Genomic DNA, 15,567 nt, shown 5'->3' with positions numbered 1-15,567 from the left:
GGGTATACTGGGAGCACTGGGAGCAGGCAGGGCCGGTGCGGGCCCTCGCACACCCCCGGCCGCCCCCTGCAGCCCCCCGCCCTTGCACACTCACTGCCCGCCTTGCACACCCACCTCCCCCCCGGTAAATAGCCGGGCAGCCCCGCTAATCCCACGGCCCCGCTAATCCCCGGCAGCTGCCACGGCTGAGAAAGGCCCGTGGAAGGGGGGGGGCGGACACACAGCCCCCCCCCCCCCCAAGTCGTCCCCCCCCCGGACCGACGTACCCCCCCTCCCCCGCCTGCTGTATTCCCACGCGTGTCCGGGCCCACGGAGGGCTCGGAGAGGGGCCGGCAGTGCGCGCCGCCCCCCCCTCCGAACCTCCCCTTGCCCCCAGCCCCCCTCCTTGCCTCAGTTTCCCCCGTGCGGTGGGCGGGCCCCCACGGCGGTGGGTGGAGCCGAGGGGGCGGGGCCGACCCCTCCCACGCCCACTCGAGGAAGGAGCAACCGGAGCGGCCGGGGCCCCGGCGGGCCACGCCGGCAGCGGCACCCACGACCCCGGGCACCCCACGGGCACCCCACGGGACTCGGCACCCCCGGGGTACCCCCTCCCCCCTCGTCCCCCCCCCTTCCCCTTCCTCCCCTTCCCCCCCCTACCCCACGCGAGCCCTCCACCCCCCCTCCACTCCATGGAGGCCCCCCCCGACCCTCCGGCGCGGTCCCCCACGGATGTCGGGGTCCCCCACGCGGGACACGGTCACGAGACGGCGGCGCAGCGCTGCAGCGCCCGGCTGCTGCGGGCCGGGCAGGAGGGCAGGTAGGGGCGGGGGTCCCGGGGGGGGCTGGGGGTCCCGGGGGTCACCCACGGGGTGGGGGGATCTCCACGGCGTGGGGGTCCCTGTGCCACCGTGGGTCACCCAGGGAGTGGATGGGGGGGTCCCGGGGGTCCCTGCGCCACCGTGGGTCACCCAAGGGGTGTGTGTGCGGGGTCCCCGTGGCATGGGGGTCCCCACGGCATGACATGACCCCCTGGGGACAGCGTGTACCCCCGTGGCGTGTGGGGGGGGTCCCCGTGGCACCCCAGGACACGCTGGGGACGGGACAGCCCCTCGCCAGCTAGCTGCGCGCACACACACGCACACGCGTGTGCGCACAGCCGCAGGCGTGCCCCGCACGCCTGTACCCCTCACACACACACCCACCCCCCTCTCCACGGGCACGCGCTCGTGCCCCCACGCGTGACCCCGCACCCACCGCCACACGCCGCACACACGATGAGTGTGAACACACGCGCGTGTGCGTGTTTCCCCTCCCCCCCCCCCCCCCCCCCCTCCGTGTAACACGGCCGCCGGGCGGACCCGCAGGCGTTTCGCACGCTCGCGGGCCTTGCACACGCGTGTGCCCTGCCGCCGCCCTGACCTTGGCCGGTTGCGGATTATTGCAGGCAGGGAACGGGCAGCGCTAATCCCGCTGCTGCCTGCACCCTGCCTGTGGGCAGGGAGGGGGGGAGGCTGGCGCAGGGCGGGGCAGCCGGGGCGGGGCGGGGCCGGGGGGCGGGGAGGTGGGCGGGGCGGGGGAACCCCGCCCCGCCCACCTCCCCGCCCCCCGGCCCCGCCCCGCTCCGGCGCTCAGCGCCATGGGCGAGGGGGAGCCCAGGTACCGGGTGGGGCGCGGGGGGAGTTACTGGGAGGCTACTGGGACACGGTGGGGTGGCGGGGTACTGGGTAATGAGGTGGCAGGAGGGGGGGGAGGGTTACTGGGGGGTTACTGGGGCGTCGGGGGGAAGCACTGGGAGGTTACTGGGAGGGTGATGAGGCAGCACTGGGGAGTTACTGAGGCATGGGGGAGCTCCAGTGGGGGGGTGCCGGGGGGTGGGGGGGACACTGGGAAGGCAGCAGTGGGGGGGTACTGGGGGGTTACGGGGAGATGGAGGGGCAGAGGTGAGGGGGTACTGGGAGGTTACTGGGGCATGGGGGGGGCTGTAATGGGGGGGTTCCGAGAAGTTACTGGGGGATGTGAGGCGGAGGGGGGGGGATGGGGGAGGCTTGCTGGGTTGCGGGGGGGGGTAGTGGGAGGGCACTGGGGGATGCGGGGAGGGTTACTGGGACGCGGCGAGTGTTACTGGGAGGCGCGGGGGGCGGCTGGGCGGCGGGGGGGGGGGGGGCACTGGGAGGTGCTGGGGGCAGGCTGGGAGGGGGGGGGGCTGCGGCGGCCGGTCCCGGTCCCGGCACCACCCCCTCCGGGGCGGCCCCGCCCCCCCCGGCCCCGCCCCTGCCCCGCCCCCTGCCCCGCCCTGCGCCGGGGCCGCTGCGGGCACCGGCACCGCAACGCGGCCGCCTCCCCGCCCCCCCACCCCCCCCCCCCCGCCCCGGGACCCCCCCCCCCACCCGCACCAGGAACCTACCGGGACCCACACTGGGACCCCCCCCCGGCACTGGGACCACCCCTCCCCGGGACTCTCCCCCGGGCCCGGGCCCCCCACCGGCCCCGGCCCGGCCAGCCCAGGTGGGGATGCGGGGGGGGGGGGGGTCCCGGTGTGGGGGGGGTCCCGGTGCCGGTGCCACCCCGTGTCCCGCAGCATGGCCGACTACCTGATCAGCGGGGGCACCGGCTACGTGCCCGAGGACGGGCTGACCGCCCAGCAGCTCTTCGCCACCTCCGACGGCCTCACCTACAAGTACGTGTGGGCCCCCCCCGGCCTCCTCAACCCGGGGGTCCCCCACCCCCATCCGTATGGGGCAGCACCGGTATCCCCAGCCCAGCATCAGTGTCCCCAGCTCAGTACCAGTGTCCCCAGCCCATTTGGGGTGTCCCCAGCCCAGCACCAGTGTCCCCAACCCACCTGGGGTGTCCCCAGCCCAGCACCAGTATCCCCAGCCCATTTGGGGTGTCCCCAGCCCAGCACCAGTGTCCCCAGCCCAGTACCAGTATCCCCAGCCCAGCTGGGGTGTCCCCAGCCCAGCACCAGTGTCCCCAGCCCAGCACCAGTATCCCCAGCCCAGCTGGGGTGTCCCCAGCCCAGCACCAGTGTCCCCAGCCCAGCTGGGGTGTCCCCAACCCAGTACCAGTGTCCCCTATGGGATCAGGGGTCCCTGGGTACCACTGTCACCCTGGGACCCCCTCAGGTGCCCCCACCCCGGCTCGGGTACCCCCTCGGGATGTGTCCCCCACCCCTTGTGTGGGGCTGTGTCAGTTTGGGGGGGCTGGGGGACACATATTTGGGGAGTTCCCGGCTGCTGGGGGGGGGTCCCCAGCCATGGTGACCCCCTCCCTCCCTTCATCCCCTCCGCAGTGACTTCCTCATCCTCCCCGGCTTCATCGACTTCACAGCGGACGAGGTGGTGAGTCCTGCCCCCCCAACCTCCCCGGGGACCCTATGCCCCCTAGGGGGAATATCCCCATGCACCCCCCCCCGTGATGTCCCTGTGCCCCCCCCATGGGTGATGTCATTGTCCCCCCATGCCGCCCCCCGGGGTGATGGGGGCAGGATGTGGCCTGGGGCCATGCTGGGTTTTTGGGGGTGCGGTGGGGGGGCTGCTCCCCCCACCAGCTCAACCATTGGGGGGGGGTCTCCTGGGACACCCATGGGCCCCCCGGTGTGGGGGTGGGCAGGGGCCTGGCAGGGCTGGGGGGGGTCCCAGCTGGGGTGCCCCCAGCAGGGCGGTGTTGGGAGACGAGGGGGTCCCCCCACCCCACCGGGGGGGTGGCCAGGAGGGAGAAGGGTCTCTGCCCCCCCCCAGGACCTGACCTCGGCGCTGACCCGCAAGATCACCCTGAAGACCCCCCTCATCTCCTCCCCCATGGACACCGTCACCGAAGCCGACATGGCCATCGCCATGGCCGTGAGCGGGGGGGGGCAGCACCCCGGGGTGCTGGGGGGCAGGGGGGGAGGCGCGGGGCGGGGGGGGGTGCCCAGCCCCAGGGTGGGTGCGGGGGGATGCGGGTGCAGGGGTTGGGGGTACGTGATCAGGGTGCCCGCCCCAGCGGGGGTTGGGGTGCTCGCCCCCATGATGGGGGTGCAGGGTGGGGGTGCCCACCCTGCGGGGCACCCGCTGACACCCCCCCTGCTCCCCCCACCCCCCCGGCAGCTGATGGGCGGCATCGGCATCATCCACCACAACTGCACCCCCGAGTTCCAAGCCAACGAGGTGCGCAAGGTGAAGGTAAGGGGGGGGTCCCCCAACACTGTGCCCCCCCCCCCCCCCACCTGCTGCCTGCAGCCTGCCTGTGCTTCCCCCCCCCCCTCCCCAGAAATTCGAGCAGGGCTTCATCACGGACCCGGTGGTGATGAGCCCCACGCAGACGGTGGGGGACGTGTGGGAGGCCAAGCTGCGGCACGGCTTTTCGGGGATCCCCGTCACCCAGACGGGCAGGATGGGCAGCAAGCTGGAGGGCATCGTCACCTCCCGCGACATCGACTTCCTCGCCGAGAGGGACCACGGCACCCGCCTGGGCGAGGTGGGGGGGCGGGGGGAGAGGGGTGGGATGTGGGGCAGGGGGGTGGGATGCAGGGTTGGGGTGGGGAAGAGGACGGGGGTGGGAGAAGTGGGTGGGATGTGGGGCAGGGATGTGGGGGACAGGGGTGGGATGAGGGATGAAGGATTGGGATGAGGAAGAGGGTGGGATGGAGGATGGGGATGGAGGGGTGGGATGGGGAGGGTTGGAGGACGTGGGGCGGGGGTGGGATGTGGGGTTGGGATGGGATGGAGGGATGGGACGGGGCACGGGGATGCAGAAGGAGGCGGGAAAACAGGGATGGGATGCAGGGATGATGCGATGGGGGACAGGGATGGGGTGGGGTGGCATGCAGGGATGATGGGATGGGGGACAGGGATGGGGCGAGGTGGGATGCAGGGATGATGGGATGGGGGACAGGGATGGGGCGAGGTGGGATGGGATGCAGGGATGATGCGATGGGGGACAGGGATGGGGTGGGGTGGGATGCAGGGATGAGCGGGCAGCTCCAGGCCAGGTAGCAGGCAGGGCAGCGGGGGACAGCCCATGGTGGCCCCGGGGTCCCCTCCTGGGTGACGACGGCCCCGCAGGTGATGACAAAACGCAACGATTTGGTGGTGGCTCCGGCCGGCGTCACCCTCAAAGAGGCCAACGAGATCCTGCAGCGCAGCAAAAAGGGTACCGGCCACACCACCACGGGGCCCAGCACCCCGTCACCGTCCCTGGGGTCACCTCTGTGTCACCCCATCCATTGGGGTCACCTCCGTGTCACCCCATCCCTGGGGTCCCCTCCACCTCACGCCATCCCCATCCCTAGAGTCACCTCCGTGTGTCCCCCATCCCTTGGGGCCGCCTTCACATCACCCCATCACTGTCCCCGGGGTCACCTCTGTGTCACCCCATCCCTGTCCCTGGGGTCCCCTCCACACACCCCCCCCCCCATCCCATGGGGTCACCTCCGCGTCACCCCGTCCCACAGTCCCATCCCATGTGTCCCCCCCCAGGGAAGCTACCCATCGTCAACGACAGTGACGAGCTGGTGGCCATCATCGCCCGCACGGACCTGAAGAAGAACCGGGAGCACCCGCTGGCCTCCAAGGACGCCCGCAAGCAGCTGCTGTGCGGGGCGGCCATCGGCACCCGCGAGGACGACAAGTACCGCCTGGACCTGCTGGTGCAGGCCAGCGTCGACCTGGTGGTGCTGGTGGGTGGGGGGGCCCCCCAAAAAAAAACAACAAATGGGGGGTGATGGGGGACCCTGGGGATGGACACCCCTCCTGCTGTGCCCCGCTCCCTGCATCCCAACCTGCTGCACCCCATCCCATGGCACCCCTTATCCCTGCCTCACAGCACCCCAATCCTGCCCTGCTCCCCATCCCACGGCACCCCAAATCCTTACCCCATGGCACCCCAATCCTCTCCCCACCCCCCCATGCCGTGCGTCCCCCTCCATGCCATGCCTTCCTATGCCGTGCCCCCCCAATACCGTGCCCCCCCCCATGCCGTGCCCCCCCAGGACTCGTCCCAGGGCAACTCCATCTACCAGATCAGCATGATCCACTACATCAAGCAGAAGTACCCCGACCTGCAGGTGATCGGGGGCAACGGTGAGCCCGGGGGGTGCAGGGCACCCCACTGGGGGGGGGGAATGCGGGGGGCATGAGGGGCTGGAGTGCTGGGGGGGGGAATGGAGAAGGGTGGGGGAGGGTGCTGTGGGGCAGGGAATTGGGGTGGGGTGGGGAGCAGGGCGAGGGGAGGATCTGGGGTGCCGTGGGGTAAGGATTTGGGGTGCCATGGGGTCAGGATTTGGGGTGCCACGGGATGCCATGGGGTCAGGATTTGGGGTGCCACGGGATGGGGAGTAGGGCAGGGGGAAGAACTAGGGGGCAGTGCGGCAGGGAATTGGGGTGCAGGGACCGGGGTGCTGTAGAGGTGGGGGTGTTTGTCCCCAGGAGCGGGGAGCACCCCTGGCCCACCGGGTGCCTGACGGGCACCCTCTCCCGGGGGGGCACAGTGGTGACGGCCGCCCAGGCCAAGAACCTGATCGACGCCGGGGTGGACGCCCTGCGGGTGGGCATGGGCTGCGGCTCCATCTGCATCACCCAGGAAGGTGCGTGGTGCTGCCCCGGCGTGTGCGTGTCCCCCTCCCCACGGCACGCCGCGGTGCCCCGGTGGGCGCTGACCCCCTCTCCGGCAGTGATGGCGTGCGGGCGGCCGCAGGGGACGGCGGTCTACAAGGTGGCCGAGTACGCCCGGCGTTTCGGCGTGCCCGTCATCGCCGACGGCGGCATCCGTACCGTGGGGCACGTGGTGAAGGCGCTGGCGCTGGGGGCCTCCACCGGTGAGCGGGGGGGGGGGGGGGGCTGGGGGGAGGGGGCGCGAGGGGTAGGGGCACCCAGCACCCACAGTGGTGCCCATCCTGCGGGGGGGGTCTCCTGGTTGTCACCCCCCTGCACCCATACTGGTGCCCGCACTGGGGGTCTCCCAGTCATCACCTCCCTGCACCCATACTGGTGCCCACCATGGAGGTCTCCCAACCATCACCCGCCCTGCACCCATACTGGCGACCACCCTGGGGGTCTCCCAGTCATCACCCACCTGCACCCATACTGGTGCCCACCATGGAGGTCTCCTGACCATCACCCGCCCTGTACCCATACTGGTGCCCACCATGGGGGTCTCCCAGTCATCACCCACCTGCACCCATACTGGCGACCACCCTGGGGGTCTCCTGACCATCACCCCCCTGTACCCATACTGGTGCCCACCATGGGGGTCTCCCAGTCATCACCCACCTGCACCCATACTGGCAACCACCCTGGGGGTCTCCTGACCATCACCCCCCCGCACCCATTCTGGTGACCACCCTGGGGGTTTCCCAGTCATCACCTCCCTGCACCGTACCGGGCCCACCCTGGGGGTCTCCTGACCATCTGCACCCATACTGGTGACCACCCTGGGGGGGTCTGATGGCTGCCCCCCCCCCCCCCAGTGATGATGGGGTCCCTGCTGGCGGCCACCACGGAGGCGCCGGGGGAGTTCTTCTTCTCGGAGGGGGTGCGGCTGAAGCAGTACCGGGGCATGGGCTCGCTGGACGCCATGGAGAAGAGCAGCAGCAGCCAGAAACGCTACTTCAGGTACATCACGGAGGGGGGGGGGGGGTCCAGGGGGGTCTCTGACCCCCAGCCCTGACCCCTGTCCCGGCCCCCCCCCACCAGCGAGGGTGACAAGGTGAAGGTGGCACAGGGGGTGTCGGGCTCCGTTCAGGACAAGGGCTCCATCCACAAATTCGTCCCCTATTTGATCGCGGGGATCCAGCACGGCTGCCAGGACATCGGCGCCAGGAGCCTCTCCGTGCTGCGGTGAGCTGGGGGGGGGACAAGGAAAACGGGGGGTGTCATTGGGCTCCCGCTGACCCCCTCCCACCCCCCACCAGGTCCATGATGTACTCCGGGGAGCTGAAGTTCGAGAAGAGGACCATGGCGGCGCAGATTGAGGGGGGGGTCCACGGGCTCCACTCGTAAGTGGGGCATTGGGGGGGACACACGGGGATGCTGCGGCAGGCACCACGTCAGATCTGGGTCGTGTGCCCCCCCGGGCACAGTGCGAGGGGGGCACCCAGTGCTGGGTGCAATGGCAGGTTGGGTACCCCGTTGCCCCTGTTCTGGGTATGGGGGCGTCCCAGGCCCCCCTTTGCACAGGTATTGGGGTGGGGCAGGTGCCCCATTGCCCCAGCACTGGCTTTTGGGGGACCCCTTGCCCCAGTGCCAGGTGCGTGCCAGCATGGCCATACTGGGGGCTGCAGGATCAGATGAGCCCCTAGCCAAGCCCCAACCCCCCCCCCCAATCTGTGGGGCACCCCTGGGCTGTGCCAGTGTGGGGACACCCCAATACTGGGGTGGCTGGTCCAGACTGGGACTGGGGGAGCAGCCTGGAGGGACGGGGAGCCAGAGGCACGCAGTGGGGCTCCAGGACACGGGGGGGTCCAGGCAAAGCCTGGGGGCTGGGGGAAGGGGAGACCCCCAGCCGGGGGTCAGTGCTGCCCCTGCCCCCCCCAAGTGACAGTCGGGGAGCAGGCAGGGTGCAGCGATGGCTTTAATTCACCCCGTGGGGTGCCCGCACCGGGAATGGGGGGGAGCACCGATGGGTCCCCCCATCCCACCCCCCCATCGTCTGCCTCCGCCTCGGTGGCGCCCGCTTGCACCGGGGGCTTCTCCTCTGGGTCCCCCTGAGATGGTGCAGGAGGTTTTGGGGTGCGTGGGGAGGTGGGGCTTGTGTGAGGTGGGCGGGGCTTCTTGTGGCTGGTAGAGCTGGTTGGCCAGTTGGGTGGCGGGCTCGTGGCCAGTCACTGGTTGGCCAGCCGGTGGGGCTGCTGGTTGGTTGGCTGCCGTGCTTGTTGGCTGCGGTTGGTTGACTGGGTAACTGGTTGGCTGGCTGGTTGGCTGGCCAGGATGCTGGTTGGCTGTGGTTGGTTGGCTGGTTGAGATGCTGGTTGGCTGTGGTTGGTTGGCTGGTTGAGGTGCTGGTTGGCTGGCTGCGGTGCTGGTTGGCTGTGGTTGGTTGGCTGGTTGAGATGCTGGTTGGCTGGCTGCGGTGCTGGTTGGCTGTGGTTGGTTGGCTGGCTGTGGTGCTGGTTGGCTGTGGTTGGTTGGCTGGTTGAGGTGCTGGTTGGCTGGCTGCGGTGCTGGTTGGCTGTGGTTGGTTGGCTGGTTGAGGTGCTGGTTGGCTGTGGTTGGTTGCCTTGCTGGCCAAGATGCTGGATGACTGGTAGAGAAGCTGGTCAACTGGCTGGTTGAGGTGCTGGTTGGCTGGCCAGGATGCTGCTTGGCTGTGGTCGGTCATCTGGTTGAGATGCTGGTTGGTTAGCTATCTGGTTCTTTGGCCAGGATACTGGTTAGCAGCTTGTTGGCTGGTCAGCTGGCTGGGTTGCTGGTTAGTTGGCTGATTGCTGACCAGGATGCTGGTTGGCCAGTTGACCGCCTTGGCCATGTTCTCTATAAGCCATGACCAGACGAGGCTGGGTCAGGCCCGGGCGGTCGTGGCGCTGCCGGTGCTGCTCAGGGTGAAGCCGGGCAGTGGTTCGAGGTGGCACATCCTCACTGGCAGCCCCGCGGCTGTGGCACCTGCCTGGCATCTGCCTTGGTGGGGAACAACCCAGGGTGCCGGTGCCGGGTGGCTTGGTCGGAGCGTGGTGCCGGGTGGCTTGGCTGGACCATGGTGCCGGTGCGGGGTGACTCAGTCAGAGCCCAGTACTGGCAGCCAGCCAGCCCGATGAGAGTGCATTACCGGTGCCAGGTGGCTTGCTTGTGGCATGGTGCCGGTGCCAGGTGGTGCCAGTGCCGGGTGGTGCTGGTGCCGGGAGGCTCGGTCAGAGCATGGTACTGGTGCCTAATGAGTTGGTCAGAGTGCAGTGCCAGTACCAGGTGGTGCCGGTGCCAGGAGCCTTGGGTTGAGCACAGTGCCGGTGCCGGACGGCTCAGCTGGAGCGTGGTGCTGTTGCCAAATGGTGCCAATACCAGGAGGCTCGGTCGAACATGGTACTGCTCCCCGGTCACAGAGACGGAGCGTGGTGCTGATGTCCAGCTGGATCACGGTGATGGTGCCAGGTGGCTTGGCCAGAGCGCGGTGCCGATGCCGGGTGGTGCCGGTGCTGGGAGGCACCGGACCATGATCGGAGCAGGGTCCAGTGCCAGGTCACAGGGTCAGACCACGGTGCTGCCATCCGTCCAGATCATGGTGCTGGTGCCAGGCGGCTTGGCCAGATTGTGGTGCCGGTGCCAGTGCGGCCGGGTGGGGGGCCGGGAGGGTTGCCTTGCCATGTGCCGGGCCAGGGTGACCGTGTAACCTTCTCTCTCTTTCCTGCCCATGCCGCCGCCGTAGCTTTACGGTTCTGCCACGTAAGTACCGGCTCATGCCCCCCTCCCGCCGGGGCTGCGGGGTGACCGGGGGGGGGCAGGTGGGGGAGGTGGTGGGCTGCCGGTGATGGGGGGACCTGCAGCCCCCCACCCCCCGGATGGAGATGGGGGGGGCTTCAGGTGCTGGGGGGGAACCCCCCCATTTCCCAGCCAGGATCTGACGTGGTGCCGGCGGCAGTGGGGGGGGCAACTGCAGGATCTGGGGGTGCGGGAGGCTCCCCCCTCCCTGCTCACCCCCCCCCTTTCCTCTGCCCCACAGTTACGAGAAGCGGCTGTACTGAGGAGGGGCCGCGTGCCGGGCCCCCCCGCCTGGACCCCACCGGACCCCCCCCCGGCCCCGCGCCACCGCCGCCGCTAGTGCCGTGCCGGGATGCTGCGGGGGCTGGCTTTGCACTACGGGCTGGACCCCTGGCCAGCCCCCCCTCTGCCGGCACCCCACGGCTATAGGGCTGCCGGGGCCCCCCTGCCTGCCCCCCCCGGCACCTACCTAGGACCACGGGGCTTTTGGGGGGGCCCCGGGGTGCTGCACCCTCTAGGGGTGGGTAGGACATAGCACCCGCTGCTTGCCCCCCCCCATGAACCCCACTTCACGCCTGCTGGGGGGGGAAGCAGGGAAAGGGACTCCCCCCCCCCCCCCAGACCCCCGCCAGGATTCCCTGCCGGCGTTGGGGGGGCTGGGGGGGCTGCCCCTGTCCCCCCCATCCTGGGGGGTTACTGCAGGGGCAGCAGCAGCCCCCCCTGCATCCTGGGGAACCCCCCCATCCCCACGCCCCCCCCATCAGGCTGGAGTAGGGGGGGGCGCTGGGGCCGGCACCGCACTGTATCCAGGTATTAATAAAGTAATGGAGCATCTGGCACTGCCCCGGCCTGTCTCCCTGCCCGCGCTGGCAGCGCCGGGCATGGGTCGGCACACCGTGGCACGGGTTGGCACGCTGTGGCACGGGTCGGCACACCGCGGCACCCGTGGCAGAGCCTTGCATGCCGTGGCCCAGTTTGGCGCAGCCTGGCACAGCTCTGCCGCCATGGCACAGCCCGGCCAGCGTGGGCACAGCTTGGCACAGCCTGGCACGGGTTTGCACGCCGTGGCACAGCCTTGCACACCGGGGCACTGGTTTGCGTTCTGTGGGTATGGCCTTGCACCCTATGGAACAGCCTCGCACACCACGGCGCGGCTTTGCACACCGTGGCACAGCCTTGCCCACCGTGGCATGGCCTTGCACACCGTGGCACAGGTTTGCACGCTGCGGCCATGGCCTTGCACACCACGGCACGGATTTACACACCGTGGCAGAGGTTTGCATGCCACAGGCATGAGTTTGCAGACCGTGGTACAGGTTTGCGCACTGTGGCACAGGTTTGCATGCCATGGGCATGAGTTTGCACACTGCGGGCAAGGCTTTGCACACCGTGGCACCGGTTCGCACACCGTGGGCACAGCCTCGCACACCGTGGCCGTGGCTTTGCACACCCACAGGGCTCTGCCTTCCCCCCCAGGCTGTGCTCCAGGCACGGGGGGCAAAGCAGCCCCACGGCCCTGCGCGGGCAGGTTGCGTGGCTCCGTCCGTCCGTCCGCGGGTCGGTCCGTCCGTCCTGGGGTGGGGTCCCCCCTAGAGCCTGGCTTTGGGGGGCCCCTCCAGCGAGCGCAGGAAGGCAAGCAGGGCCTGGCGGTACTCGGCGGGGTGCTGGCGCAGGTGGGCGGCGTGGCGGGACCGCGGCCAGCCGCGGGCGTGGGCGCGGATGCCCTGCGCCCGCCAGCCCCGCAGCAGCGCCCGCAGCACCGCCGGCTGGCACAGCCCGTCGTCCAGGCTGTAGAAGAGGAGGAGGGGGCAGCGCAGAGGGGGGCTGGCGAAGGCGCCCCGCGCCCGCTCGAACTCACGTCCTCCCCAGCACCCCAGCACCCCCAGGTACAGCCGGGCGCCGGCGCGCACCAGGGCCCGCAGGTACGGCGTGCCCACCGCGCCGGCGATGCCTGCGGGGAGAGAGCCGCGTCGGTGCCGGCGGTGGTCCCCGGCGGCGCCCACCTCGGGTATGCCCCGTCCCGGGTATCCCCCGTCCCCGGCCACGCTCACCCCGCGCCATGTCCCCGATGCCGCCGGTCACCAGGCTGTCGTAGACGATGCCGCGGAAGCGCGGTGCCAGGCGGCGGCACTGCCGGGGCCGATGGCGCAGGAGCAGCAGCACCTGGGCGAAGGTGTAGGCGCCGGCGGAGATGGCGTGCACCAGCAGCGGGCGGGTGGCCAGGCCGCTGCCGCCACCGCCGCCCCCGGTGTCACCGGGGCCACCGCTGACATCAATGGCACCACTACCACCGTTGCCACCACCGACACCACCATTGCCACCACCAGCGCCACCGCCACCACCAGCGTCACCACCATTGCCACCACAATGGCCACCACCAGTGCCACCAGCACCACCGCTGTCACCGTAGCCACTACCATCACCACCACCACCGCCGCCACCACCGTCACCTCCAACGCCACCGCTGCCCCCCTCGCCACCATCGCCGTCGCCGCCGTGGTCCAGCAGCCGCAGCAGGCGCCCCGCCAGGCGCTGCCCTTGCCGCGGCCGCAGGACGTGGCACGCCGTCGTCCCCACCACCAGCACGTCCACGCCGCGGCGCAGGTAGAGCGCCAGGTACCGCGCCAGCCCCCGCGCCCGCGCCCCCAGCCAGGGCAGCAGCAGCAGCAGGGGTTTGCCGGCGGGGGACCCCCCGACGGCGCTGCTGTAGAGGCGGATGGTCCCCGAGAAGGACGTCACCGTGACGGGGGGCAACGGGGGGGGGGGCGCAGTGCTGCCCCTCGTCCTCCCTGTGGGAGACAGGGCAGGGGGGTGGGACCCCTCTGATGTGGGACTTCCCCCCCCAAATGAAGGACCCCCCCAAGCGTGGGACACCATGCCAAATGTGGGATCCCCTCCAAATGTGGGACAACCCCCCAAATGAAGGACCCCCCCCCCAAGAGTGGGATACCCCCCCAAATGTGGGACATCCCTCCCCAGTTAAGGACCCCCCCGAAATGTGGGACACCCCCTGCAATGTGGGACCCCCCCCAACGTGGGACCTCCCCCAAATTAAGGACCCTGGAGCCCTGCCAGGCAGCACTAGCACCCTGGGGGGATGGGGACGGGGGGGGTCCCATCCTGCTGCCCCCCACCCCAGGGCAGGGTCTGGCCCCCCCACCCTGCCCCAGGACTGGCTAGGACCCTCCCCCATGAGACACCCCCCCACCACCCCTGTGGGGCCATTTGCACCCTGCAGGCAGCTCCCTGTGTCCCGCAGGCACTTGGTGACACCCCCACACATCTTGTGCCCCCCCGCCGTGTGCCTCAGCACTGCCAGCCTGGACCCCCCCCCCCCCCATGTACCCTGCCCTGGGGGCCGCACACCCCCACCCCAGCATGTCCCCCCACCCTGGGGGCACCCGACACGGGCTGAGTCCCTGGGGGGGGCATTGGGGGCACCCAGGTCCCTGCAGCTTGCCCCAGTGTTCCCCCCCCCCCAGCCACCGTGTCCCCTCCCCACGCTCACCTGGTGTCACTGCCTGTGCCGGGGGGGTCCGGCAGCATGAGGGGGTCCGGCTCCGTCAGGGGGTCCGGCTGTGGCGGGGGGGCCGGTGTGCCGTGGGCATCCAGCTGCGGTGGGGGGTCCAGCTGCATCGGAGGATCCGCTGTGCCGTGGGCGTCCGGCGGTGCTGGGGGGGTCTGACCGTGCCTGGGGGTCCGGCTGCGCGGGGGCATCCAGCCGAGCTGGTGGAGTCCGGTTGTGCCGGGGTCCGGTTGTGCCGGGGTCCAGCTGTGCCGGTGGTGGGTGTTAGAGTGGGTGCCGGCGGTGGGTGCCGGCGGTGGTGGTGGGTGCCGGAGACGCCAGGCAGTGCTGGCGGCGGCCCGGATTAGGCCCGGCCGCGGTTACAAAACACCTTACACAATGCCAGCGGGCACCGCGCCACCGCCTCCGGCGTGGCGACCAGGCCCCGTGGCTCCCCACGGCCTCCCCGCTGACCCCCCCGTGGCCCCCCACGGCTCACCATGGCCCCTCACAGCCCCCATGGTCCCCCACTGCCCCACAGCCCCCCATGGCCCCCCACAGACTCTCGCTGCCCCCCATGGCCCCCACAGCTCCCCGTGGCCCCTCACTGCCCCCATGGCCCCCCACAGCTCCCCGCAGCCCCCCATGGCCTCCCACAGCTCCCCATGGCCCCCCACTGCCCCCCCACGGACCCCCCCAGCTTCCCACCGCCCCCCCCACGGACCCCCCCAGCTCCCCACTGCCCCCCCCAATGCCCCCCTGCTATGTCAACCCCAACTGTGTGGTGCCGGGGGGACAGCGGTGACCTAGTGACAACTGCCACCCCCCCCCCAGCATCCCCCCCCCCCCACCCCATCCCAGTGCTGGAGGCAGAGCCCCAGCCCCCCCAGCCCCCCCTGCTCTCAGTCCCACGGACCCCACGGCTTCAAGGTACAGCCCCCCCGGGGCCCCATGGCCCCCAGCCCCCCTGTTGCCCCCCGGGAGCCCCCGTGGTCCTCAGTGCCCCCCCTGCTCCGGCACCTTGATGAGGGGCTGAGAAGGGGGAGGGCAATGGGGGGGGGGTGCAAAGGGGGGGGCGCAAGGGAGGGCTGTGATGGGGTGCAATGGTGGGTCTATGTCAGGGGGGTGTGCAGGGGGTGTGCGATGGGGGTGTGTAATGGGGGTGTGCAAGGGAGGGATGTGCAATGAGGGTGTGCAAGGGGGTGTGTGCAATGGAGAAGTGCCGGGGGGGTATAATAGGGGCGTGCAAGCAGGGTGTGCAACAGGCAGGGTGCCACCCTGCACCCCCTCCAGGGACCCCTGCGGTCTCTGCCTTGGAGTCCCAGGCCAGGGCTTGGGGTGGGGGGGGCCTCAGCCCCAGCACCCCAGGGAAGGCCCCCCCTGGATCTCTGGGGTCCTGACCGCTGGGTACGGGCGCACGAGAGTGAGCACGGAGGGGCCACCGTGGTGGCACCCGCGGTGGCACCCGCACTGCCACAGACGGCAGTGCACGGGGGGGGGGGCGTGCAGTGGCACAGGCACCAGCACATTTGGCGGCACACACGATGGCACGTGTGGCGGCACACTGCGTGGCACACGTAGCGGCACACGCGGTGGCACGTGTGGCGGCACGCTTGATGGCACACGCGCTGCCCCCGCTCCCCCCACGGCGGGGCTGCCCGCAAACAGGGGTGACCCCAGCGGGTGTCCCCGTAC

General features: G+C 70.9%; 3 protein-coding genes across 18 annotated transcripts; 2 read left to right on the top strand and 1 right to left on the bottom strand.

Moving 5' to 3' along the window:
* Positions 1–443: 443 nt before the first annotated feature.
* On the top strand, positions 444–10,964 carry IMPDH1 (inosine monophosphate dehydrogenase 1). Of its 6 annotated transcripts, none has more exons than XM_049813677.1 (16): positions 445–796; positions 2,558–2,656; positions 3,272–3,320; positions 3,720–3,821; positions 4,068–4,142; positions 4,231–4,437; positions 5,025–5,112; positions 5,439–5,638; positions 5,951–6,041; positions 6,449–6,544; positions 6,632–6,775; positions 7,427–7,571; positions 7,653–7,796; positions 7,871–7,954; positions 10,315–10,331; positions 10,609–10,962. In XM_049813677.1, the coding sequence occupies exons 1-16, from the start codon at positions 669–671 to the stop codon at positions 10,794–10,796; spliced, it is 1,857 nt and encodes a 618-aa protein (XP_049669634.1). In that variant the 5' UTR covers positions 445–668; the 3' UTR covers positions 10,797–10,962. The 6 variants fall into 6 exon arrangements, with proteins under 6 accessions (XP_049669636.1, XP_049669635.1, XP_049669634.1 ...); XM_049813681.1 differs by lacking the exon at positions 445–796 and adding an exon at positions 1,574–1,635; XM_049813679.1 differs by lacking the exon at positions 3,720–3,821 and having other exon boundaries at positions 444–796; positions 10,609–10,964.
* On the top strand, positions 8,855–10,303 carry LOC126044304 (uncharacterized). Of its 11 annotated transcripts, none has more exons than XM_049813695.1 (2): positions 8,855–8,953; positions 9,232–10,303. In XM_049813695.1, the coding sequence occupies exon 2, from the start codon at positions 9,649–9,651 to the stop codon at positions 10,276–10,278; it is 630 nt and encodes a 209-aa protein (XP_049669652.1). In that variant the 5' UTR covers positions 8,855–8,953; positions 9,232–9,648; the 3' UTR covers positions 10,279–10,303. The 11 variants fall into 11 exon arrangements, with proteins under 11 accessions (XP_049669652.1, XP_049669651.1, XP_049669648.1 ...); XM_049813694.1 differs by having other exon boundaries at positions 9,150–10,303; XM_049813691.1 differs by having other exon boundaries at positions 9,096–10,303.
* Positions 10,965–11,947: 983 nt separating the features above from the next.
* Positions 11,948–13,244, bottom strand: LOC126044605 (glycine, alanine and asparagine-rich protein-like). Its single transcript, XM_049814518.1, has 2 exons — positions 12,419–13,244; positions 11,948–12,318 (listed from the first exon to the last, which is right to left on the bottom strand). The coding sequence occupies exons 1-2, from the start codon at positions 13,242–13,244 to the stop codon at positions 11,957–11,959; spliced, it is 1,188 nt and encodes a 395-aa protein (XP_049670475.1). The 3' UTR covers positions 11,948–11,956.
* Between the last annotated feature and the right edge of the window lie 2,323 nt (positions 13,245–15,567).

The sequence above is a fragment of the Accipiter gentilis genome, chromosome 11 (genome assembly GCF_929443795.1).
Source record: "Accipiter gentilis chromosome 11, bAccGen1.1, whole genome shotgun sequence".
In the NCBI taxonomy this organism is placed as follows: domain Eukaryota; kingdom Metazoa; phylum Chordata; class Aves; order Accipitriformes; family Accipitridae; genus Astur; species Astur gentilis.
Note: the sequence above shows the minus strand (reverse complement) of the source record. Positions and strands in the feature narration are given on the sequence as shown.